Raw genomic sequence first — 23,040 nt, forward strand, 5'->3', positions numbered from 1 at the left:
CTCTCCACAGCCCGGAGCTGGGAATGAGCCCAGCACCCATCCAAGCACGAACCGATAAACACTGTGTGGTCCATCCACACACTGGACTACTGTCCAGCCTGACAAAGGAAGGACATTCTGACACCTGCTGAATGTGGATGGACCCTGAGGACACTACACTCAGTGAAAGAGTCAGTCAGAAAAGGCAGGCGTTCCTGGTGTGATTCCACTGAGACCACGTGTGTGGACTTGCCACGTCCTAAGTAGGACGGCGGGCGCTGGGGCCGGGGGAGGGGTGGGGGCTGGTGTCTCAGGGGGACGGAGAGTGGACGATGGGTGCCAGGGCCAGGGGAGGGATGGGGGTTTGTGTCTCAGGGGGACAGAGTCTCTGTTTGAGAAGATGGAAAGTTCTGGAGACGGATGGTGGGGACGGCTGCACAACCGTGTGAACGTGCTTGATGGCACAGGACTGTGCACTCAAACAGGGTTAAGGTGATAAAGTGTATGTTAAGTGTACTCTAACACCATTCTTGGAAAAATAAAAATCAGCGGGCACCTGGGTGGCTCAATCGGTTAAGCGTTGCAGTCTTGATGTGGCTCAGGTCATGATCTCAGGGTCAGGAGATAGAGCCCCGCGTTGGCTCCACGCTCAGCAGGGAGTCTGATGGAGGATTCCCTCCCTCTGCCCTGCTCCCTTCACCCCCCACGCGCACACACCCACGTGTACCCTCTCTCTCTCCCTCTCGCTCTCAAATAATCTTCAAAAAAACAAAAATCAAAGACCCTAGCGATTCAGAAATCGGGGCAGACCCTGGGTCTCTGACATTTCACCAGCACCAGCATGCACGCCAGCCCCTCCTGGTGAGGGAACACCACTGTCCCTGAGGAGCTCTCATGATCACAGGAGCCGCCGCCCCAGCCGCCCCGCGGACTTCTCACCAGACGCGGGGCCCGTCTTCTTGCTTTAGGTTTATTCACAAAGAGCAAATGTTCCCAAGCCCACGTCCAGGCCTGAGAGTGAGACGCGAGGGGCTATGCAGGCACGAGAGGCAGGTTCACAGAGAAACGGGCCACGCGGTTTCTGTCACGACATCCCTGCACCACTGATACACGGTTTGCTTGGAGAAGCTCACAGGGTATGACCGTGGGTGTGTTGTGTCCTCCCGACTTTCTCACTCGCCGTCACGACTGGGGGAGCTAGCCAGGGGAGCCCGTGTCCACACACGCGAAGCCGGAGGCTATGACACGCTCAGTGTTACCCTCAACTACACTAGCATGGAGGAGGACTGACGGCTAGGTCTGTCTGCCTGACCTCAGTGGTCAGAGCCCACCCAAACCCACACGGGGCAGAGGGTGGGCAGCACCTGGGCTGGTCACGTGAGCTTTTCTGGGAGCCTCCCAGGGCTCAGAGAGAGAGGTCCTCTGTCCCCAGGGATGCCATTCCTCCCCCAGAGGCTTCATTAACCAAGTTCAAGCCACAGATGGAGGTCACAGAATCCAGGGGGTTCAGGTGGCCTTGCCCAGTGGCCCCACATCACCTCCTTGCTTAACCTCTCCTTGCCCAGCCGGCTACAGTTCTGTGGACAAGAAAATCCAGATGTTCACTGTGATGCCCGCAGCTTGAGGGACGGTGGTAGGTCATTGCCCTGGTCTCGGGGACAGAGCATTATCTGAGCCACGCTTTGGGCTCCTGGAGAAGAGGGCGTTGTGAATGAAGGGAATGTATAGTATGATTCATAGATCCTTTTTACTTCCTTGGCTTTCACCCCCACCCCGACTTGAATACAAGCTCCTCGAAGGCTGTGTTGTTCACGACTTTATCCCAAGTGCCTAATGGTGCTTGGCACAAACCAGGTGCTCCTTCACTCCCTGTTGCACACGGGAAGGAACGGATGGCTGGGGAGGTGGGTGCAAAGATGGACTGCTGGATGCAGAGAAGCGCGGGTGGGTGAAGATGGGGTAGATGCATGGATGGATGGATGGATAGTTGGATGGATGGAGAGAGGGAGAGGAGGAAGGATGTGCTGTTGATATTTAAACCGGTAAAGTCGGGTTAGACCGCAGCTTCTTTCCCCCAAAGTTACTATGAGAGGAAGGAGAGGAATGAGGTAAGAAAAGAGACAGCAGTTAAAACACCTGGCAAAGGACCTCCCCCCACATGTGCTCGCAGGCGCACACACGCCACACACCACATGTGCTCGGTCATTGTCACAGAACAGGGTTATACGCTCGTCATCTTGTCTCTATGCTAGTAAGCTTGTATGTCTTCCTAAAACTGTAATATATCATTTCATGTCTGTTTTCTATTTTTAGCTTGACTCTGTGTTGGGGGTAATGGTATCTATCCATCTACCCCTCCGTCCACCCACCCACCCCATCCACTCACCCATCCACCAATCTATCCACTACCCGTCCATCCATCCATCCATCCATCCATCCAAACACCAACCCACTTATCCATCTATCCATCCTCCACTCATCCCTCCACCCAACCATCCATCCATCTATCCATCCACCCATGCATCTATCCGTCCATCCATCTATCCATCCACCCATGCATCTATCCGTCCATCCATCTATCCATCCACCCATGCATCTATCCGTCCATCCATCTATCCATCCACCCATGCATCTATCCGTCCATCCATCTATCCATCCACCCATGCATCTATCCGTCCATCCATCTATCCATCCACCCATGCATCTATCCGTCCATCCATCTATCCATCCACCCATGCATCTATCCGTCCATCCATCTATCCATCCACCCATGCATCTATCCGTCCATCCATCTATCCATCCACCCATGCATCTATCCGTCCATCCATCTATCCATCCACCCATGCATCTATCCGTCCATCCATCTATCCATCCACCCATGCATCTATCCGTCCATCCATCTATCCATCCACCCATGCATCTATCCGTCCATCCATCTATCCATCCACCCATGCATCTATCCGTCCATCCATCTATCCATCCACCCATGCATCTATCCGTCCATCCATCTATCCATCCACCCATGCATCTATCCGTCCATCCATCTATCCATCCACCCATGCATCTATCCGTCCATCCATCTATCCATCCACCCATGCATCTATCCGTCCATCCATCTATCCATCCACCCATGCATCTATCCGTCCATCCATCTATCCATCCACCCATGCATCTATCCGTCCATCCATCTATCCATCCACCCATGCATCTATCCGTCCATCCATCTATCCATCCACCCATGCATCTATCCGTCCATCCATCTATCCATCCACCCATGCATCTATCCGTCCATCCATCTATCCATCCACCCATGCATCTATCCGTCCATCCATCTATCCATCCACCCATGCATCTACCCATCCATCCACTTATCCATCCATCTGCCCACATCCATACATTCACCTATCCATCCATCCATCCATCCATCACACATCTACCCATTCATCCACCATCCCTCCTTCCATCCATCCACCCACCCAACTATCCACTTATCCATCCATCTGTCCATCCACCCACCTATCCATCTTACCACTTATCCAAACATCATATTCACTCATCCACCCAAATTTCACAAGGACCCCACAAGATGCCCAGCTGACCACTTACTACAGATGTTAGACAAGTAAGTTAACCTCTTGAAGCCTAGTTCCCCATCTTGTAAGAGGGGGTGAGCCGCAGTGACCGGAGAATGAGTCAACAGGAACTACTCTTCGCAGGTTTACTTAAGTGAACATTAGCACCATTCCCACTTCCCGCTTCCACTGGAAAGTGGTCACAAGTTGCCTGTGTGAGCTAGCTGCTTCCAGCTGGTACCAGAGGGTGTCACTGGGCAGAGAAGTCAAAGCAAACACTGCTCCAATCTGGGGAGCTCTGTGTCTTGAGCCACCTTGCAGATGATCAGTTCCCTAACCCATCCACCCATGCCTGGAAAGGCCCTGTCAAAGAACAGGAAGGAGTCAGTCCCTCTAGACCAGAGCGCACCCATGGCGCCGGGCACCAGGAGTGATGTGCGATCCCCACGAAAGCTAAAGCACCTTCTCATTCCAGGTTGATCTGAGCCTCACAAAGCTCCATTTCATAGAAGAGAAAAAGGAGGTTCCATAAATAGTGGCCGAGACACAGAGATACAGAGCTGACCTCACATCCTGGCTCCTTGACGCCAGCCCAGGGCTCCCTGGAGGCTCCCTGCTCCATGCAGTGATGACCTCTCCTGCCAAGGAAGGCGTCTTCTCCCCACAATGTCCTGTTTTAGGCACTGCGTCCCACGGCAGCAGGAGCCAGAGCCCCGCAGTGGCTCAGGGTTGGGAGTGCCATCCCCTCTCGGGAAAGGAGGCACAGGGGCCAGACTGGGGCTGCTCCACCCTGCCTGCACAGCGGGGATGGACTGAAGTTCCCTACCCCAAGCTGTCAACATTTTCCTTGTGATCCGTCCAAGAACAGCCAGATGGAATTCCAACCACGTTGTTTTGGTATGAGAGCTAAATCACTGAATTCTCAATATCAGAAAATTGGTGGCTGGCTGTGGGGTGACGTGGATGAGTGAACTGAGCCACTTTCCAGCTATCCTGGGTGACCAGGGCCCTGCCAGACCTGGACCTACTAAAACTGGGGTGTCCCCAGGTTCCTGGCTTACTCAGCATGGGTGGAAGGAAAGTGCTTGGTGGTCTGGTGGAGAGGGTGCCACATCCAGCCCCAAAGGTCCCAAGATCTTATCATCCACTGACTGCTGTCTCTTCAGGGTAAAAGCTCAGACTGTATGGCACCCCCTGTACTATCGGCACCATCCCCCACCGCTTAGAGCCAGAAAGACACGCAGGAATCCTCAGCACCCACCACCCTGAGCAGTGGGGCCCCAGCATGGGCTCTGGGCTCTGCCCTGCCTCTGCGGTTCCAGTAACAGCACCCTACACGCCACAGCCATGCCATGAGGCCCTGAGAAGGGATCTGGGGAAGGACGGTCACCAGGATGTCCCATCCCACTGGCCGCAGTGACACCGGCTGGGGCACCAGCGTGAGCCAGGGCTTTTGTGGACCCGAGAAGGGAAATCCACCAGGCGCCAGCTTTGTGCAGCTGCTCGCACACTCTCTGCGGTGACCCAGGCCCCTGGAGCGGGCTTTCTGCCCATTTGCAAGCCCCAGGCCGCTCCTGGCTCCGACAAGAAGAGGGTGGGGGAGGGGAGAGAAAGTGCCGGGAGTCCCCGAGTGACAGGAGCAGTTCTGAACGTACACCCTTCCTCACACTTCCCACTCTCTGCCCCAGTCACTCCGGGCCCCTCGCCACCCTGACCCCCAGCTGGCCCATGGCATTCCCCACTGCGGATCTCCGCTTCTCTGCTGAGCTCCCCACCTCCCCCAGGGAGCTCTGAGCCCTGGGGGGCTCTGTCAGGGGCGCCTGTGGCTCCGTGTCCTCCACTACATCACCCCTGGGGGCTCACATGTCTCCCGCCCTCACCTCTGGGGTGGGAACAAGGCATTCTCCTCCGCATGACGGGAGCCCGGAACAGAGGAGATTGCTAATTCATGAATTCGTGCAACCAGCGGAGACAGCAAAGTCTGAATGTCCCCAAACACAGAAGCAGAGATGGTGGCGGGTGAGGGGTGGCCTGTGAAGTACCTGGACATTAAGTCCTCAGCAGCCAAGACGCACCTGCTCCCTCAAGTTGAGCCCCCTTGGCCTGGCCTGCCTCCCCACCAGGTGACACACACAAACCAGGGAGTCCCACTCCTCGTGGATCCCTACTCCTGGCCTCCCCATGACGTGCCCTTAGCGCCCCAGGTCAGGCAGCAGCAGGGCAGAAGGACCACCCGCCTCCAAGCCTGGGCTGGGCAGCGCCTGCCTTGCCCTGATGCTACCCCTGCCCTGCCCCTACCCTGCCCCTGGAGCCCACCCCCACTCCCTTTCTGGGTCAGGACAAGCACAGGAAGGGAACAGCCGTTGCACTGAGTTCTCACGGAGGAAACCAGGTCCCTGCTCCTCTGGGGGAGCCACGTTTGGTCTCCACGGCCCCAGGAAGCAGGGAGAGGCCTCGCAGAGGTGGACAGAGACCTAGGCCAGAGGGGCACCACCGTGCCCCTGCACACCCACAAGCCTGACAAGATGGGAGCTTTGTCTCCTGGAAGGGGTCCCACCACCCCAGGACCCCCTGGAAGGGGGTGCGGTCTCTGATTTCTGAAGTCTCTGGCTCCGTTCGAAAGGTTCTATTCTGTGAGCAAACCTGCCCTGGGATTTGGGGCCCTGTCTCGGGCTGGCCTTCCCTCCCGGTGCTCACAGGGGCACAGGCGCTACTCAGGGGGCACAGACTGGTAATACCAATGTCACCTTCTACCAGCGGGGCCATGGGCACAGGCTCGAAGCTGGCCCCACACCTGGACCCTCCTGGGATGGCCAAGCCCCCCACGCTGCGGGCTGCTGGCCGATGTGCCGTCTTATCCACCTGAAACCCCAAACATCTGCATGGCCTCAGCCTCCCATGGCCAGGGTCAGAGAAATGAAGGTGACTTGTGTACGAGACTTTGCCGAGCCCCCGCCAGGTTCTGCCTGACGGCTCCGGCTCAGAGGGATGCCGTGAGCCAGCCACAGGCTGCACGAGTCTCTGCCTACACTCAAAAGCACGAGTCCGCCCCATCGTGCTGAGCTGAACCCACCCAAGAGATGCGTCCTTGGTAAGAGGGTGACCAGAATGCTTCCTGGTGCTGACGAGGCCAGGGCAGCCTGCTGGGTACTGGAGGGGTCCTGGGCAACAGGGCAGCGGTTGGTAGGGACCCGGACAAGCCACACTAGAGGGCGCCATCATGGGCAGGTGTCTGTGGGGTCCCCCACCTGAAGCTGGATTCAAAGGTGTGGCGGGTACATGGGTGCTGACCTCTGTGGACCTTCTACCTCTCTGCTTGGCACTCAGGTCAGCTGGTTACGGGAGGACAGCTCCACGGAGGACGCTGGCCCTGCCCACAGCTCAGAGCCCAGCCAGGGAGGGAGCTGAACAGGGACTTGGGCAGCTGGGGAGACCTTGGTGCCCCCCCACCATCATCCAGTCTGCACCTGAGGCCTCGGCCACACTGATGTGCCCATCGTATTCCTGGCTCGGGTTTCCAGGGCCTCAGCTCGGCATTCAGGCAAATGGGCTCTGCCTGATTGTGGTGCTAAGTGCCCAGCATTCCCCGCCAGCAGCGGGGGGGCGGGGGGGGGCAACGTGGGGGTGCGGAGGCAGAGGACAAATCCTCCTCATGTCAGGAGGCTGAGTCTCCCTCTACTGGGCTGAGTGATGGTCTTTGCTTCTCCGGCCTCTTAGCTGGAGCTGTCACCAGGACAGTGACTCCTGACTCCCTCCAGCGCCTGCCCCACGGGGGCCAGAGGGTCCTTCTAAGTGTTGCTGACAACCCAGAGCAGCAAAGGCTTCTGGGGAGTCCCCTGGGAGCCAGACACGCCTCAGAACGTGTGGTGGGTGGTTATGAAATTCAACTTACTCCCGCTTCCCAAACTATCAGCCCCACTCTTCATTGGAGAAGACCTGGAGTAGAAGGGTCGGGGGTCCTGTGCAGGCACACGGCGGGGAGGAGCACAGCTGGGACAGCTACCGCGGAGACAGAATCTGTAGACGGAGGGGTGTGCAGGGGCAGGGCCTCCTAACCCCAGCCTAGGCTCTGCGAGAACCAGTAAGGGCACTCGGGGCACCCCGGGTCACCCTGAGTCATGTGTCATGCCCAGCCAGGGTCTGCCTGCCCTGGGAAGGGGTTAGGCTCTGAGTGGCGATGACAAAGACAGAGTGGAGGGGTTCAGCTACCTCCTTGAGCCCCCACAAGGCTCAGGGGCTATGCTGTGGGGTCCTGTATCTGGCGTCTGCCATCGCCTGGGCCGGTCTGTATTGCCAGTTCTACGCCTAGGTGTGGTTCGAAAGGCCAGACCATGGTCTCCCAGCCAGGAAGCAGAGGGCCCACCATTCCCTCCCATTCCAGGGGGAAGCAGGTGCACCCGGCAGTCCCTGTTAGGACAGGGGAGTGTTGGGGGAAGGACCCCAGCAGCCCATGGCTCCTGTCACAGAGTAGTTTCCATCACCAGCAAGGATCTGGACCCTGAACAGACAGACATGGGACAGGCAGGCTTGTCGGGGGGGGGGGGAGGGAGGAAGGCTGAACAAGGCAGAAAAGGCAGGGCTCTATCAGCGGCACCGCTCAGCAAGGCAAGGCGCTGGCCGGGCCAGGACAGGTAATAGCCCACAGGTGGGGGCAATCCTGGGGTCCCGGGCAAACCTGGATGGTTGGTCCCCCTGCCCAGGGCTCTGGGTGACAAAGGAAACAGAACTGGCTAAGTGCCTTTTTTGGGCTAGATGCAGATCTGAGCTTCGTCTGAGGGCCAGCATGGTACTGCTGTGAGGTACGGGCACAAATTCACTCACTGAGTCTTAAAAACAACCCCGGCGGCCAGTCTTTTCACGACACCCACTGTGTCGATGAAGCTCCAAGTGTCAAGTCAGCAGCCCAGGGCAGAGCGCAGAACAGGTGCCCAGAGGTCCCAGCAGCAAGGCTCGGGACAGGCGCCGTGATGGCCCCACACGCACCCGCACAGGACATGGGGGACAGCCAGGCGGGGCCCCAGCAAGGCACCCCGGTGGCTTTCCTCCCTTCACAAGCACTGTTCTGTGTGTGGGGTTGCGGTCCCCGGCCACACCACCCTCTGTCCCTTATTAGATTTCGTGCTAGAGGAAGGGGACACACTCTTCTCAAAATTACAGTCATAATTCCAGTGAATGGTGTGAAGTGGAATTTGCCTCCTCAGGGGAGGCCTTTAATTTAGTTTTAAACTGTTCTTAGCACCTGGGACTTCTCCCTCGGGGCGACCCAGAGCGAGAATCTAGACCAGAGCCAGAAACTGGATCTCACCGTTTGGAGCACGAGACGGGTGGGCAGTGGCTGGGGCTGAGGCGTGGCTGCGGGCTTGGGGTGGGCTGGCATCCAGAGCCTCAAGCCCGAGACCCTATGCAGGAGCCGGGAGACGTGGTTCCCACGGGAACATTCTCCCGATCCGGAGACTTGGCCACCGCTGTTCACGGTCACAGCCGTCAGCCTCCTGCCGGGACCACGTGAAGCACCGTCGCCCCCTCCCACCCGGGCTGCCCACCTGCACCCCACTCGGAAGACGCAGAAGCTGCAGGACAGAGCCCCCAAGCAGCAGGGTGCCCCACCTCCCCAGCATCACAGACGTAAGCCGAGGCGTCGGCAGGCCTCACTCAGCAGGCCTGGGAGGGAGCGGGAATGAGCAAGGGGAAAGGGGGATCTGGTGACGTGCTGGACGTAAGGGGGCCAGAGCCCTGTGCCGGCCAGGGAAACACCGGTCAGTGGGCCTTCCCGGGCCACCGTGGCTGAAGGCGACAAATACTTGAGAACCCCACGGCACAGGTGCAGGAATGAGGACCCAGGAGGGAAGGGGCCAGCAAGCCGTAGCACGAGGACCAGGGCCTGGGCCCGAGACAGAGCGCACAGTGGGACTGGCAAGGCCGGACGCCGGGGCTGCTTTCATGGCTGTAGCCAGCGCTAAGCCCGGCACCCTGGGGCCCCAGCCGTGAGCCCACCCCCCCGAAAGACCCATCCTCATGTGAACAATTCTGAAAGGGCACGACCATGTGGAGAACGTGCTGGAGCGACAGCAAGGGGGCCAGGGCCCGGAGCCCAAGCGTGAGCTTTAATTCCGGACCAGGCGCGTTGGCAGTAAAAGCGGTACTTGGAGGAACTCTCGGCAACGGGCAGGCTGGCGGCCTTAGCTCCCTCTCTGTTCACATTTCACTTTCAGAACCCAGAATCCAATGCACACAGAAGGAAAATGAGGCCCCCGACGCCAGCCCCAGCCCCAACCCCAACCCCCGCCAGGAGCTCGACCCCGCCCCCTACACCTGCCCCGGGCGGTCATCATGGGCACGTGCTCACGCAGGCGACTGGACATCCAGGCTGGAATAAAACAGGCATCCTGGCCAACCCGTGGGCGTGCCGTGAACCCTAGAAACCAGGAGCCACGGTGCAGGGAGGGCTTCCTCTCCCAGTGCCCTCGGGAGCCCCCGGCTCCTTGCCAACACCCGCCAACCACGGCCACTCCTTACCCGACGTGCCAGGACTGCTGGGGCCTCTTGCCATCCTCGCCGGCACCGCCCAGCCTGTTGAGCGACGGGGACCGGCTGCGGGGCCCGGGGGCGTAGCTCCCAAGGGTCCTGGCGGCCCCCTCGGGCTTGCCGGGCGTCTGCTGCAGCAGCTGGGGTGAGAGACTGCGGTGGGAGGTGGCGGAGCAGATGGCCCAGTCGGGCGTGCTGGCGTTGAGGTTGTTGTCACTGTTGGAGCGCAGCAGGACCCGGGGGGCGGCCAGCGTGTTGGGGGGCCGCCGCCGGCGGTTGGAGTACGCCGGGGCCTCTCGGAAGGGCACTGAGTCAGAGAGAACAAGGAGAGGCGGGTGAGTGCACGCCCGGCACGGGCGGTGCAGGGCGGGGGTGCACGGAGCCCCCCGCCACCCCCCCCCCGGCCATGTGCAGAGCCCGCCCCGACATAGAAGCAGAGACCAGGTGGACACGGAGCACGTCTCCGTTTCACGGAGGCTCAAGCTAATGCTTGAGATGGAAGGGGCTTGGGCTCCGACTTCCATCCGGGCCAGGGCCCGCTCCTTCAGCAGCAGAGACACGCGTGAGGGCCTCACGACGTGCTCGGGACACAGAGTTCCTCCTCGCCACCACCTGCACTGGGCCCCTGGTAGGGGCAGGACCGGGTCCCCCTGACATGCATGTGTCGGAGCCCTAACCCTGGTGCCTGAGACAGTATCTGGAGATGGGCCTTTACAGAGGTGATCAAGGTACCATGAGGTCACCAGGGTGGCCCTGATCCAGTGTGACTGGGGTCATTACAGGAAGAGGACATCAGGACACAGACACGCACAGAGGGACGACCCCGTGAGGACCCAGGGAGAGCACGGCCGTCCACACACGAGGAGAGAGGCCTCGGGGGGACCCCGCCCTGCCTGCCCACACCTGCATCTCGGGCGTCGGCCTCTGGGACCGCGGCCAGTGAGTCCTGCAGTGAGTCCACCTCTGGGTCTTTGTTGCAGCTGCCCCAGGACACACACATGGCCCTCCGAGTACCGTTCAGAGGTGGGCTCCTTCAGGACCGAGCAGGCTGCTTTCTCCACCCATCACACTGGGGCCCAGCAGTGCGCAACAGGAAGGCATGAGCACGCCCCGTTTGTCTTCCTATGAAGTTCGAGACCAGAGGCGAGGCCCTCACTCTGCCGAGTTCAGCGTGCCCAGGGACGCAGAATGAGGACACTGCCCACAGGGACCGTGAGGACCGGCATCCACACTGCAGCCACTCCGGGTTGCTCCGAGGGCTGGAGCCAGAAATAGAAAGTGTCCTTTCTCAGAAGATGCATGTCAAGGAAAGCAGCCGGCCAGGCCACCCGAGAAGATGCTGATGCCCCTGGAAGCGAGGGCCTGACACCCAGGCAGCTTCCCGCTGACCACGGGGTCTGCAAGCTCTGGAACGAGGCTGAGCGCGTGGGCTCTCGAGTCTGTGCTGCCCGAGGCCAGGGCCGCCACTGCACAGACCAGCGCTGAGGGCAGCAGAAAGCACGCATCCTCCGGGTGAGCTGGGCTGGAGTGGGAGTCCTAGCGTCTCGAAGGGGAAGAACATCATGGGTGGTCCAGGACAGAGCCCTGGACAGTCCACCATCCCGCTGCCCAAGGTCAGAGGCTGCGGTGAAGTACTTCACGAAAGCGAAGGATAGGTGCGCCCTTCCCAGAGCCTGGGTGCCCCCATCAACCCCTGCCACCGACCCATGACCACGTGGGGCAGCAGAGCGCACAGGGACAGAGTAGCGTGGGCAGAGATCCTGGGGGCAGAGGTGGGCCCACAGGGAGCCCTGGGGAAGAGGTGGCACTGGCAGAGAGCGCTGGGGGACAAGGTGGCGCTGGCAGGGCTCCAGTGAGGCAGCCGTGACCCAGTGTACCCCTTCACCACCTTGCCAGGCTGCAGGGCAATCCCGGGAAGGCAGACATGGAACCAACCTGGAGAAGCCGTGCAGAGACGGCACGGGGTTCAGGACGCGCACTGGGAATCCGCGTTCTGAGCAGTTGGTGAGATTTGGGAATGGACATGTTGGGAGGTCCTATTTTCCCTGCGGCAGCCTGTGCCCGTTCCAACCTGTTCCCGCTATGAAGCTTCCCTGGACACAGCCAGGGCTCGCGAGCTGGAGCTGTGTCCGGCTCTGAATTCCTCCAAGGACATGAACTCAGAAGGGCCAGCCTGGCTGGGAGAGAGGCGGGCGAAGGGAAAGGCCGACGGTGTCCCCCGTGGAGCCCTGGCTCTAGAGCCCAAGAGGCTGCCCTCTCAAGAGGCTCGGCCCACCGGCGAATCAGCAAGGCCTGGCTGCACCTGCTAGAAAAATCTCACTTTGGGGAAAATCCCTGAGTTTGCATTTTGCTGGTCGTGAGGGAGAACCACATCGGTCACTCCCTCCAGGCAGATGGAGGCCAGAAATGACCCCTGCAAGGACTGAGCGCTCATTCTTTAGGGTTTGAAAAATGCACCTGCTGGTGGGTGCTCTGGGGTGACCTGACACCTGCCTGACGACGGGGTGGGGGGACCGAGAGACCTCACAGAGGGCAAATGGCCGCACAGACCAAGAGGGTGGGAACCTTCCATGCACAGAGACTGTCGGCTAGAGGGCTGAATCACAGCGAGAAAGCCAGCCCCTCCCGCAGACGCATCAGGCAGAAAGGGTGATGGGGCCCTGGGCCTCCTGGACCATCCTCCCCGCCCCCCGCATCTGAGGAGAGGCCAGGGCTCACACAACCCGTGGGGAGGGGACACCCCAGCTCCACAGGGACACTCCCGACAGGCAAACGCGTGCATTCTGTGACATGAACGCCTGCCAAGCCTCCAGCTTCCCTGATGAGGCCGCTGGGTCTCTTTCTGACCAATATAACTGTAAAGGACTAATGCCCTTAACAGAAACTGGGGGAGGGGGTCCTGCCGATGCCTAAGACTCCAAGGGGAGAGAGGTCTACGAAAGAACAGAACGGACAGCGAATGAACTCCAAGTCACATTTCCCTGCTGTGCACGGTTACAAACACTGAAGTAGCAGAAGGTGAACCTGGGTTAATACTGCAAGAAAAGGAGCGTGGACAAAGGCTGTTCTTTGTAGAAATTCCCAAGACACGGGCTGAAGGCGGCTTTCCCAGCGGGGGCTTGGGCCGCGGTGGGAATTCGGGACCGCTGCCCGGGGAAGATCACGGGATGCGGAAGCCGGGGCGTCTGCGAACACACCCTGCCCTGAGGATCAGGTGGGGTATGAACCGGCACGCAGAGGTAGCGGCAGGGCGAGCATTCCAACGACAATCAGCTCGCTTAATTACCAACACTCGCGTTAAATTCGTGCCCCGTGCAGGTAATTGGAAATTTCTCCCATGTTTATTTTATGGCTTGGGGCTGGCAAGCACCTTCCTAATTCCTCCAAAGTCATGTCTCCATAAACCAGATTTCATAAAGCGAGAGTTCTCTGTCTGACAAAGTAACTGGAGCCATCCGTGGAAATGTTGATTTTTTTTTTCTTTTTGGTGAAAAGGGTAAAAATAACTCTTTTCCTGTCTGAAAATGATTAATATTCCACCCAACTGTTTCCTTCTTTCAGGCAATCTGCAAACTCTTAGTGGGCGGATATTTTCTTAGCTGTCTTCCATGTATTTATTTATACGTTTTTTTTCCACAATAGAAATCACACAAGGTATGACAAAAATCCTCTGCACCCAGAGTCTGCCCCACCGTATCTGCATCCACTCCAGGAAAACGCCACCCCGGGCGGCCAACGGGAGCTGAGGAGTGGTTCGGGGAGCGTCCGCCCTGCCGGCACGGCCAGCAGTGTGTCCTGACCTTCCTCGCGCCCCAGCAGGTGCCCCACAGCCCCCGGGAAGCGGGCAGACGAGTCAAAACTTCCTTGATTTTCCATAGGACTTAGTTCCCAACGTGGCCTCCGGCACGGTCACCATGGAGGCACATTCCGGAATGCAATTGTGCAAGGGGCTGGGGACTTGGGAGGACCGTGAAATAAAACCGCACCTTCGAGCGCGTGCGAATCCCAGACCAACTACAACAAAGCCCGATCGCGCCCCCGAAGTAATTATTCCCTTCCGTGATGAGAAGGGACAACCAGCAATTTTGGGAGGGACCGGAGTCCCCCGCTCCCCCGGAGAATCAGTCAGAAACTGCTAATTCCCATGCACCGCGCTCCCGACAGCTCTTCCTTACCTTCCTTCTTGGTGAAGGCATTTAACAAAGACTTCATTTTCCCTCCGACTTTGGCAGCAGTCCGCTCATTATATAACCTTCTCGGAAGGGAGGAAGGAGAGGAGGGCAGCCCGGCCCCTCGGCGCTGGAGCGGCTCGGACCCGGGGAGCGGCGGCGGGCGTCTGGGCACTGCGTGCTTCCGAGCATAGCTGGGCATGCCATACCCAGCGTGCTGGTGACAAAGCCCACCCCATATTCTGTCTGTCAGCTGGGAACCAACCGAGCGTAGACTGGGGCTGCTCTCAAACCCCGCTGTCTCTGCCGGCACCTGTCATGTGAGCAGCGCTACTCTGCTTTTGTGATCAGTGCCTCTGGGAGGAGGGTGAACACGAGTCAGGCATCCTCGAGCCCGCGGCCGGGGAACACCGGAGGCAGCCGCGAGCCTGAGCCCCGGCCGTCTGAGCCAAGTCGGGCTGCCGCTCCAGCCGCTTCTGCTCAGATGCACCGGGCGCGAAACAGAACGCGCCGTGCGTTCCGCAAATTTTATTTTTAAAAGAAAAAGCCAAGTTGCCTCTAACGCCGTTTGTCCGCTAGCAGATGCGGCGAGCGAGTCAAGACGACACACTCGGCTCCAGAGAAGGCTCACGCCAGCCCCACATTAACTGGGCAGCCCTCGCCGGCATTCTGGAATTGCTGAGCGTGACCCAGATTTCCGCTGGAAGGAATCAGACACAAGGACCTATTCCTTCTCCGGCTCACCCCATCGTGGTAATTACCCTGGAGAAAACAGGATTTCCTCCCCCCCCCCCTTCTCTTTCTCTTTTTTAAAGAGAGAGAGAGAGCACAACTGCCACCGAGCCCTGGCGCGCCCTGATTCCAGGCGGCTGATCAAAACGGGTGTCTTCAGAGCCCCTGTGCACGTGTCCTGAGCATTTCCACCCCGAGAGAAGTCTGGGAGACTCCAGGAAAGTCCTATCGGAGGAGCGCCCAGAGAAGGGGCCGCGTGCTCTGCGGCAGGTGCGCGGGGCTGTTTCTAGATAAGGACAGAGGGCTTCCCGAAAATGAAATGGAGCATCCCGGGGAGCTGGTTCCGTTGCCCGATGCCCCTGCTGTTCGGCTGTAATTAAGTGTGCGTTTTCTCCGTTGCCAAGAGAACTGCTTCCGAAATTAAAAAGAGAGAGAGAGAGAGCGCGCGAGATGAGACGGGATGAGGAAAAAGCAACGGGAACGTGTCAGTGGAATTCCATGTGGTCGACATACTTTGGGTCGACAAAAACGGCAGCGCTAGGAGCAGCAGGCATCTGCCTTGGAAGGACGGCCCGAGGGGTCGGGCGCCTGGCCCAGCGGCCTCTCCGTGCGGCGGGGAAGGACGGCCAGTGCAGGCCCTGAAGTAGCTGCTCATTTAAGCACTGTCTCCCACTTAACACCCACAGCGCCCCAAGTCACTCAGCTACACCCGAACTCAGCCCTAGGTGACCCCTCGCCCCACCACCCGGGACGCAAATCCACATGACGGGGCGCAAGCCGCTCCTGAGACGCGCCCTAAGAAACGCATCTGCCGTTGGCAGGTTTTATCATCAGAGACCCCACCGACTGCTCTCCTGATTCACATCCTTGGGGGGCAGAGGTGGTGCTGGCAGAGCTCCGTGTCTGTGCACACGTGGGGCAAGGCTGAACCGTTTCTGGACACTCTTCCCTCGGGTGCAGAGTGTCACCAACGAGGACACAGCTGCTCCCACTCGGGGACACCAGTACCGTGCCCCCCCAGGGACAGACGTGCTAGGGTCTGCAACGTGGTGGTGTCCTGGTTCCTGGGGCTGGGCTGGCCACAGGCCAGGTGCCCGCCCTGGCCGGGACGGGAGGCCACAGAGACGGCACAGCGGGGGAGCCCCTCTGCAGAGGCTGGGCCCTGCCACGTGAGCCCTGAGAGCTCGCCAAGGCTCAGGGAACCCTCTGGGAGAGTGGGAGGCTCGGCGCTGCTCAACCCTCCTCCATCTGTCTCTGGTCGATACCCTCCCAGAAGCACGGAGCCTCACCCCGAGCCAAGTTCCCTCGCCAATCCTCACTGCCAGCCACAGAGTGGAGGGTGTGTGTGCCAGGGTTGGTGGGGGTGGCACCTCGCCAAAGGCCAGTGCTGCCGCTGGAGACAATCTCTGCGCCCCTGCTGTTGACCTTGGATGAAGGGCATGGGGAAGAAGCGGCTTCCTGGGGCACGACTGTGGAAAAACCTGCATCTTTCCTACCTTGAGAAGGCAGGGAACGAGACGGAGCCCTCTCCCCGTGCTGGAGAGCAGGAGATCCCCAGACAGCATTACACGTGGCCCAGACGGGGAAGCCCCAGCACAGCCTCCCCTGTTGCTTGCATAGGCAGCAACCACGGCTCACGACGTCCTTGCCCACAAAGCCGGAGCAGAGTCAGGGACGGTGGGGCCCTGGGACCGGCGCCGAGAAGGGAGCCTCGCCAAGATGAGGCCCAGAGGCCCATGACCAGCACAGAGGCGGCTGGCTGGGGGCAGGGGGCAGCCGGGCTCTCCACGCCACGTCTACCGCTGACCCCACCTGGGCTGGTGAATCGCAGGCTCCGTGTAGGCCACAGACGGACGCAGCAGCGAACAGGACAGAAAAGATCCCTGGTCTCCCTCTCGGGCTGCACGGGGGGCCAGTTAGGGGAACAAGACCTAACAGGACATAATAGGATTTGAGGAACTGCAGGAAACACCCCTTAGCCACAGGATTCTTTTCTACACGCCTCCCGTCCCTTTAATGCACTGCCGGGAAGCTCAGTAACGCATTCACAGAAACTTGGAACAGTCGCTCTGTCGGACTGGGCTCTGCCCCACGGAAATCCCGCCTCCCGATCCCACCCATCTGAGGCCTCCTCCCCACTGGCAGGCATGCGCTCCTTGAATACCTCCAGTGACAGAGAGCTCACTACCTAAGTACCGTGGTTCTCACTCTCAGACACAAGCTGCGGCCTCCGCACCGCGGAGGTGAATGCTGGTGCTGGGCCCACGTGTACGAGTCTTCTGTCCCTTCACACAGAAACAGGCTCATGCCTGCCACACACTAACTGGAAGGTAGAGGCGTGGCACTAGAAGCACAGGTTTTGCCCCGACAGACGCACAGTCAGGTGTCTCCTCAGTGGCATTTGCACTCTGTGCTCTGGGCCCTGCTTTTCTGTGCAAACTGTCCCTGGAGATGGATGGGCTGGGGCCACCCGCGACACCAGCTCCGATGCGCTTGATCTGTCCTCCGTGGGCGTGTGCACATGACGCCCGCCTGCCTGCGAGGTTGGGACGGGAGGCGTCCTGCCGGAATCCCGTCCTGTGGCTGTGCTTTGGGTCTGGACCCTCCCACTGTGGCCTCACACGTCACACGCATGGAGCATTCCTGCTGCCAGACACAGGCTGTCCACATCAGCTGCCCTCCAGGACAGACAGATATCCCGCCCTTTATGATCAAACCACGAGGCCCCCACACCCAGTTTGAGCCGAGCCTCTCTGGAAAGCTGGGGCAGCAGGGACAGAGGGAGGCACACACGCCCTGGGTCTGCTGCAGAGAGCCCAGGAATCCGCTCACACTGTGTCCACCTCCTGGACGAGCTGCTGGACGACATCTGAGAGGCTGGGCCAGGAGAAAAACTGAGACAAAAGGTGGAGGATAAAATGTGAACACTCGTTTCTCCTCGAGGCTTCCAGAGATCCCGGGATGGGCCTCAGACAGCCGGAACCTTCTGGTGGAGTCCCCATCAGGCTCCCAGACTCCCTGGATGAGATGAGCGATGTCCATGGGGGTCAGACTCCCCTGCCCCACGGCTGTAGGCTGGTAGATGTCACAGCCCAGATGCCCCAGGATGGCTGGGGTGAGGCAGGTGGCAGGCAGAGGGAGTCGGGAGGCTACGTGGTGAGTCCGTCCACCTGCTCGCCCACCCACCCCAAACGGCAAGTGAACGTCCTTTGAGTGGGGCATGTTTGACGTCCATGGACAGATGAAAAAGCATAAGAAAATCAGATGGAGGCCCTTCCATACCCCTTCCAGGAGGGAGAGGGTCACCCCAAAATGAACCCCAAACTGTCAGCCTCCTAGCCAGGCCCTTCGGCCACCAGCTTGTCCCACCCAGCCCAACTCTGGTGCCTGCCCCTGGTTAAGAAACACAAATAATAAATACGTAAATAAACAATAAAGAATAAAACCCCCCAAAGCCAGCCCCTCCAGCCCCGGCCTCCCAGCCGCATGGGCCCCGGCCGGCTTCAGCCTCGGCGCCCCACAAACCTGCCTCGAGCTCTGATGGGCTCTCCCAAACCCTCCCGCTCAAAGCCCTTTATTTGCCGTGTCTTTTGACAACTGCCTGACAACAGGCTGAAAATAATTTCATTTCTTGTACAAAAAAAGGCTCTTCGCACATCAGAACATTTCAAGGCGCTCCGAAGTCCTGGCAGGAACGACGCGCCAGGTGTGGTAAACACGCCTCAGGAAGCGTCTGGTGCGCCGCTGGGTCTTGGGATCAGCGCCCGTCCGGTGCCCACGATCGGCCCGCCTCCCCCTGCCGGGGTCCGACGCTGGGTGCAGGGACAGAGCCGGACGGGGGATGCCAGCCGTCTGACGTAGCGGCTAGCTCTGCGTCTTACTCCCTCAGTGGCGGCAGGCTGCCCAGGCGCCCCTGGCATCGCTTTCCCCATCTGTAGGTGGGAATGACCCATCTCATTCCCAGCACTGGCTGTGACCCGCTGAACTCTCACTTGAAGCGCACGGGCTGGGGGAGGGGGGCGCTGACCTTCTGGGGACGAGGCCTTGTCTGACCACTTCCCAGCTCTGTGGGCCCGGGAAAGTCATCTCTCACCCATCACATGGGGTGTGAACGCTGCCACCTCCCAGGATGGTCATGAGGGGCAAGCCACGCGGCAATTCCGACGGTGTCTGGACTTCAGGAATGGCAGCGGTCACTAAACAAATGCGTTTAATTCCAAAAATCTGCCAGCAGACAGCAAGGCCTTCTCCCTGCCCCAACCCTGCCCCGTGCCTGTGAGGAGCCCTGATCCAGCCACGGAGAGCCCTCCTTGGGGCCTTCGAGCTCCCCGGTCACCCTGCAAGCTGCTCCCTCCAGCTCGGGATGTGAATGACAGACGCGTGAATGAACCAACAAAGAGAGAGCTGGTGACGCTGGCTTCTACTTTGTTCTGAGCACCCCGAGGCGCTTTTCCAGGTTCACCAGGCCTCCTCGGGTGTGCCGAAGCCGCCTGGGGCCTGAAGCCACCTCACTTCTCTGCACCGTCCTGCCACCCGCCGCCCCCACCCCTCGGAGGCCCCAGAGGAGGCCAGCCCCCAAGGACAGGTGTACCAGATGTTGGTCAGGCCGGAGTTCTGCCTGCCTGGGGGGCTGCAGGGAGCCCCGGCTCATTCCTTCAGCTTTCCCGGCTGCCGGGGCTGGAGGCAGCCGCGTACACCGCAGAGCTCTGACGCAGGCGGACGGAGCCGGTGGGTGTGGACGAGCATCCTGTCGGGGACATGCTAGCTCCCCAGAGCGGGGGGCAGCTGGACACCAGACTGGCCTTCTGGGCGTGCCATGACCTTCCTGTCTTGCATCAACATGTCGGATGGGTCCCTCGCTTGCCGCCGGGAGCCCGGCCAACAGAGCCGACGAGGCTGGGGCTCGGGCGTGAATTCTCCAACACCCTGAATTCCAGATGGGGGCTGTTTCCCTTCTCTTCTCAAGTGGCCTGGCCTCACTTCCTGTTTGTGCGGGTGGGGAGAAGGGAGCGCAGGCTGGCATGGAGATTGGGCTGGATAAACAGAGGCAGAAACTGAGTCTTTTTCTCCTCAACACAAGCTCACGGAGGTGACTCCAACCTCTTCTCAGAGAGGGCGTCCACGGGGTCTCCAGAGGGTCTCCGTGTCACCAGCCGCACCCGCCACGTCATCTTACAGAAGCTAAAACCAAATGCCAAGAGCGAGAGCGTGCGGCCGAGCCAGGCACAGGGAGGCGGCCGGTCTGGGCAGGTGTGGGCTGGACCCGGATCTTCCTGCCCACCCCCCCTCATCCCGAACAGCAGACCCTGCTTCCTTTCCGCGTAGCTTTAGATAACTGCAACCTTTCTCCATCTCACAATAATTGTTAAATGAATCATACTTTTATAAATAACGCGAGATATAAAAAGGCATCTCGGCAATAATGCGGGGTTATCTTTGAACAAAGATGTAGGTGTCAGCAGCACTTGTAACGTTCCCGGCAGCCAGGGCCATTGAGGGAAACTGAGCTCCTGGAGGATCCATTGAGCCCCGTGGATGATATGGGCGAAGGGCACCCAACACGGGGTGCCCCGAAGCCCCACAGGGTCCAGGTCTCTTCCCGGGGAGGGATCAGTTTCCCGACACAGTGATTCAGGCTAAGGTCACAGGGGGCAGGGAGGAGGGTTTGGGGGTGTTGAACCGGGGGCTGACCACAGGGGGGTGTCCCCAAGGAGCACTGTACAAGGATCAGCCTCCTACCCTTTCCTCTCTGCAGCTCGGCCTTCACCTCCGAGTCCTACAAACATCATGTGCCCAGCACACTGCACTGACCAGGAGGTGTGGGGGCAAGGCCAGCACAAGCCACCTAGGTGGCCCTTCTGACAGCCTCTTCAGGGGAAACTGAGGCTCAGAGCCCTGAGGCAAGCCACCTGCGCCCACTCAGCCCTGTCTGTTCGACAGACTCCCCCACAGCCCCCACCTATCCCTGGGTGCACGGTATGCCCTGCGCCCAGGCTCACCGGGGGAGCTCCCGGGATGGAGTCAGCACCTGCTGCAGCATGGGGCCACCTTCTTCCTCTGCAGGGCTTCCTGGGACAGACCCAGGCACACCTCTGAGGCCCCGTGGCAGCTTGGGTAGGCTGTTGACCAGCCGGATGGACGAGTGGGCAAGCAGTGCAGGAACCCGGCAGCCCCGCCTCCACCTGCAGACCCTGGCATAGTTGCTGCCCTGCCCCCGCCACTTAGGCCCAGCCCTGACCCCCAAGAATGACCCTAGAACCCCCCCAGGAATGGCAGGACGTCCGGAGGCTCTGGTGCAAACCTCGAAGTGTGCAGGGGACATGCCAATCACCACTTCCACCAATAGAAACGCCACTGTCCCCAATGTCACCGGGCTGGGCCACCCCCTTTCTGCAGGAGTGGACTCTGACGTTCCTTTTCCCTGGCATGTTACCAAATGATGGAATCTGAGCTGAGTCCTGGGTCAGCCCCTGACTCGAGGTGGGACTCAGTTTCCCCGTCTGTAAAGTGGGAAGGCTAGCCTCCACCTCGCCGGGCTCGCAAGGTGTCTGAGAGGGCCCTGCAGATGTGGACTGCCTGCCAACTTCCCTCCCCTACAAGGAGGGCCCAGCAGGGTGGAGGAGGTACTCCCCGAGACTCAGGTAGGAGCTCTGCTCGGTTTTCCACCATAGAGTAAGGTGCCCCGAGTTCCAGAGGCTGGAGGCAGGCCTCGGGGGGCAGCAGGCCGGCACGTTCACAGATGGCCAGCTCGCTCACATGGGCCCCATGGGAAGCCTGGCTCTAAGTTCTTAAGTGCGGAGAGGTGGGGAATGCACCTGCCTCTTGGAGTGCCATCAGGAGCAGCAAAGCATGGATTTGGGGAGTCAGGACCGTGTCCTGTGTCTGCCCCCTACTGCCTGTAACCTCAGCACATCACCTTGCCTCTCCAGGCCTGAGCACCCACCCCGGAGTGAGTTAGAGCTGACAGAGCCCAGTGTTCAGACGCGAACGTCTGCGGGGTCCCAGGTACAGAGGAAAGTACTTTCCGTGGAGGACCAGTGGGTCTGAGCTGCGGGGGAGCCCAGGAACCGGCTGCATCCACTGCGCTTGCTGGCTTCCCCATGAGCCACGGGGGCACGTGTTTACTGCAGGGCCCCTGCCTCCATCTCACCCGGCTGCTCTGGACAGGAGGGACTGGACTGCAGAGGCCAGGTCCACACAGAGAGCCCCTGCAGCCACAAAGCCCCCGTGTGTCCCGCGCTGGACAGCTGGTTACACACGGCAGTCCCCCACGCAGTGGCATCCATTTAAAGGCAGCTCCTGAGATGGCCAGAGGGTGGCCAGAGTGACCACATGCCACGGACGGAGCGTCTGTGTCCCCGCCAAATCCCCTGCGGAAGCCTTCAGCCCCAGGGGGAAGGCGTCGGGCCATGAGGGAGGAGCCCCCACGCTGGGATCAGTGCCAATAGGAAGAGCCACGGGGAGGTGACATCTGTCTGCCGTGTGAGGACACTGCGAGCAAGGGGCCGTCTGCAGACCAGGAAGAGTCCTTACCAGCAACCGAATGGGCCAGCGCTGGGACCTGGACCTCCAGAACCGTGAGGGTAAATGCCTGTCGTTGAAGCCAACAGCCTGCTGTGCCTTGTTGGGGCAGCCCGAACTGACAAAGACACCACACAGGCAGACCGCGTTACTCTGCCCTTGCGGGCCCCCGGGGGACCTGGACATGACAGCCACTGCCCCGCCCCTCCACACTACCCCTCACCTGCACAGGCCCCTGCCAGCGCCTCCTACGCCCTGAACACACCTCTGGTCCTTCCCTTCCTGGGCCCTCCACTGGACGGGATCACCTGCCCTTCCCGTGCTGGCTCCTAGCCCCGCCCCTCACTCTCAAGGTCACCTCCACAGAGGCAGGCCTTAGCCATCCTTCCTCCCGGCCTCCATCTCAGCCCCTCCTTATGTTCCTTTCACTGCATCGATCAAAACTTGAAATCACAGTATTTATGAGGTTGCTTGTATTGTATTGTATTTTCCCTCCAGGAAAATGTTGGCCGGCGCCGAGTCCGTCCTATCTGCCCTTCATC

The 23,040-nt window shown here is 60.0% G+C and overlaps 1 protein-coding gene across 2 annotated transcripts in view; it reads right to left on the bottom strand.

Annotated features, from left to right (window-relative positions):
* Positions 1 to 23,040, bottom strand: part of SHANK2 (SH3 and multiple ankyrin repeat domains 2) — a 472,550-nt gene that overhangs the window by 260,832 nt on the left and 188,678 nt on the right. Inside the window, exons 1-2 of one of the 2 annotated variants that reach the window (XM_040639604.1) lie at positions 14,252 to 14,288; positions 10,068 to 10,383 (exon numbers count right to left, since the gene is read on the bottom strand). In XM_040639604.1, the coding sequence (XP_040495538.1) occupies positions 10,068 to 10,383; positions 14,252 to 14,288 (353 nt within the window). Of the gene's footprint in view, positions 1 to 10,067; positions 10,384 to 14,251; positions 14,289 to 23,040 lie in introns of those variants that run through there. The other variant, XM_040639603.1, reaches the window with a different exon arrangement.

This window comes from Ursus maritimus, unplaced genomic scaffold, assembly GCF_017311325.1.
Source record: "Ursus maritimus isolate PB19 unplaced genomic scaffold, ASM1731132v1 scaffold_23, whole genome shotgun sequence".
Taxonomy (NCBI): domain Eukaryota; kingdom Metazoa; phylum Chordata; class Mammalia; order Carnivora; family Ursidae; genus Ursus; species Ursus maritimus.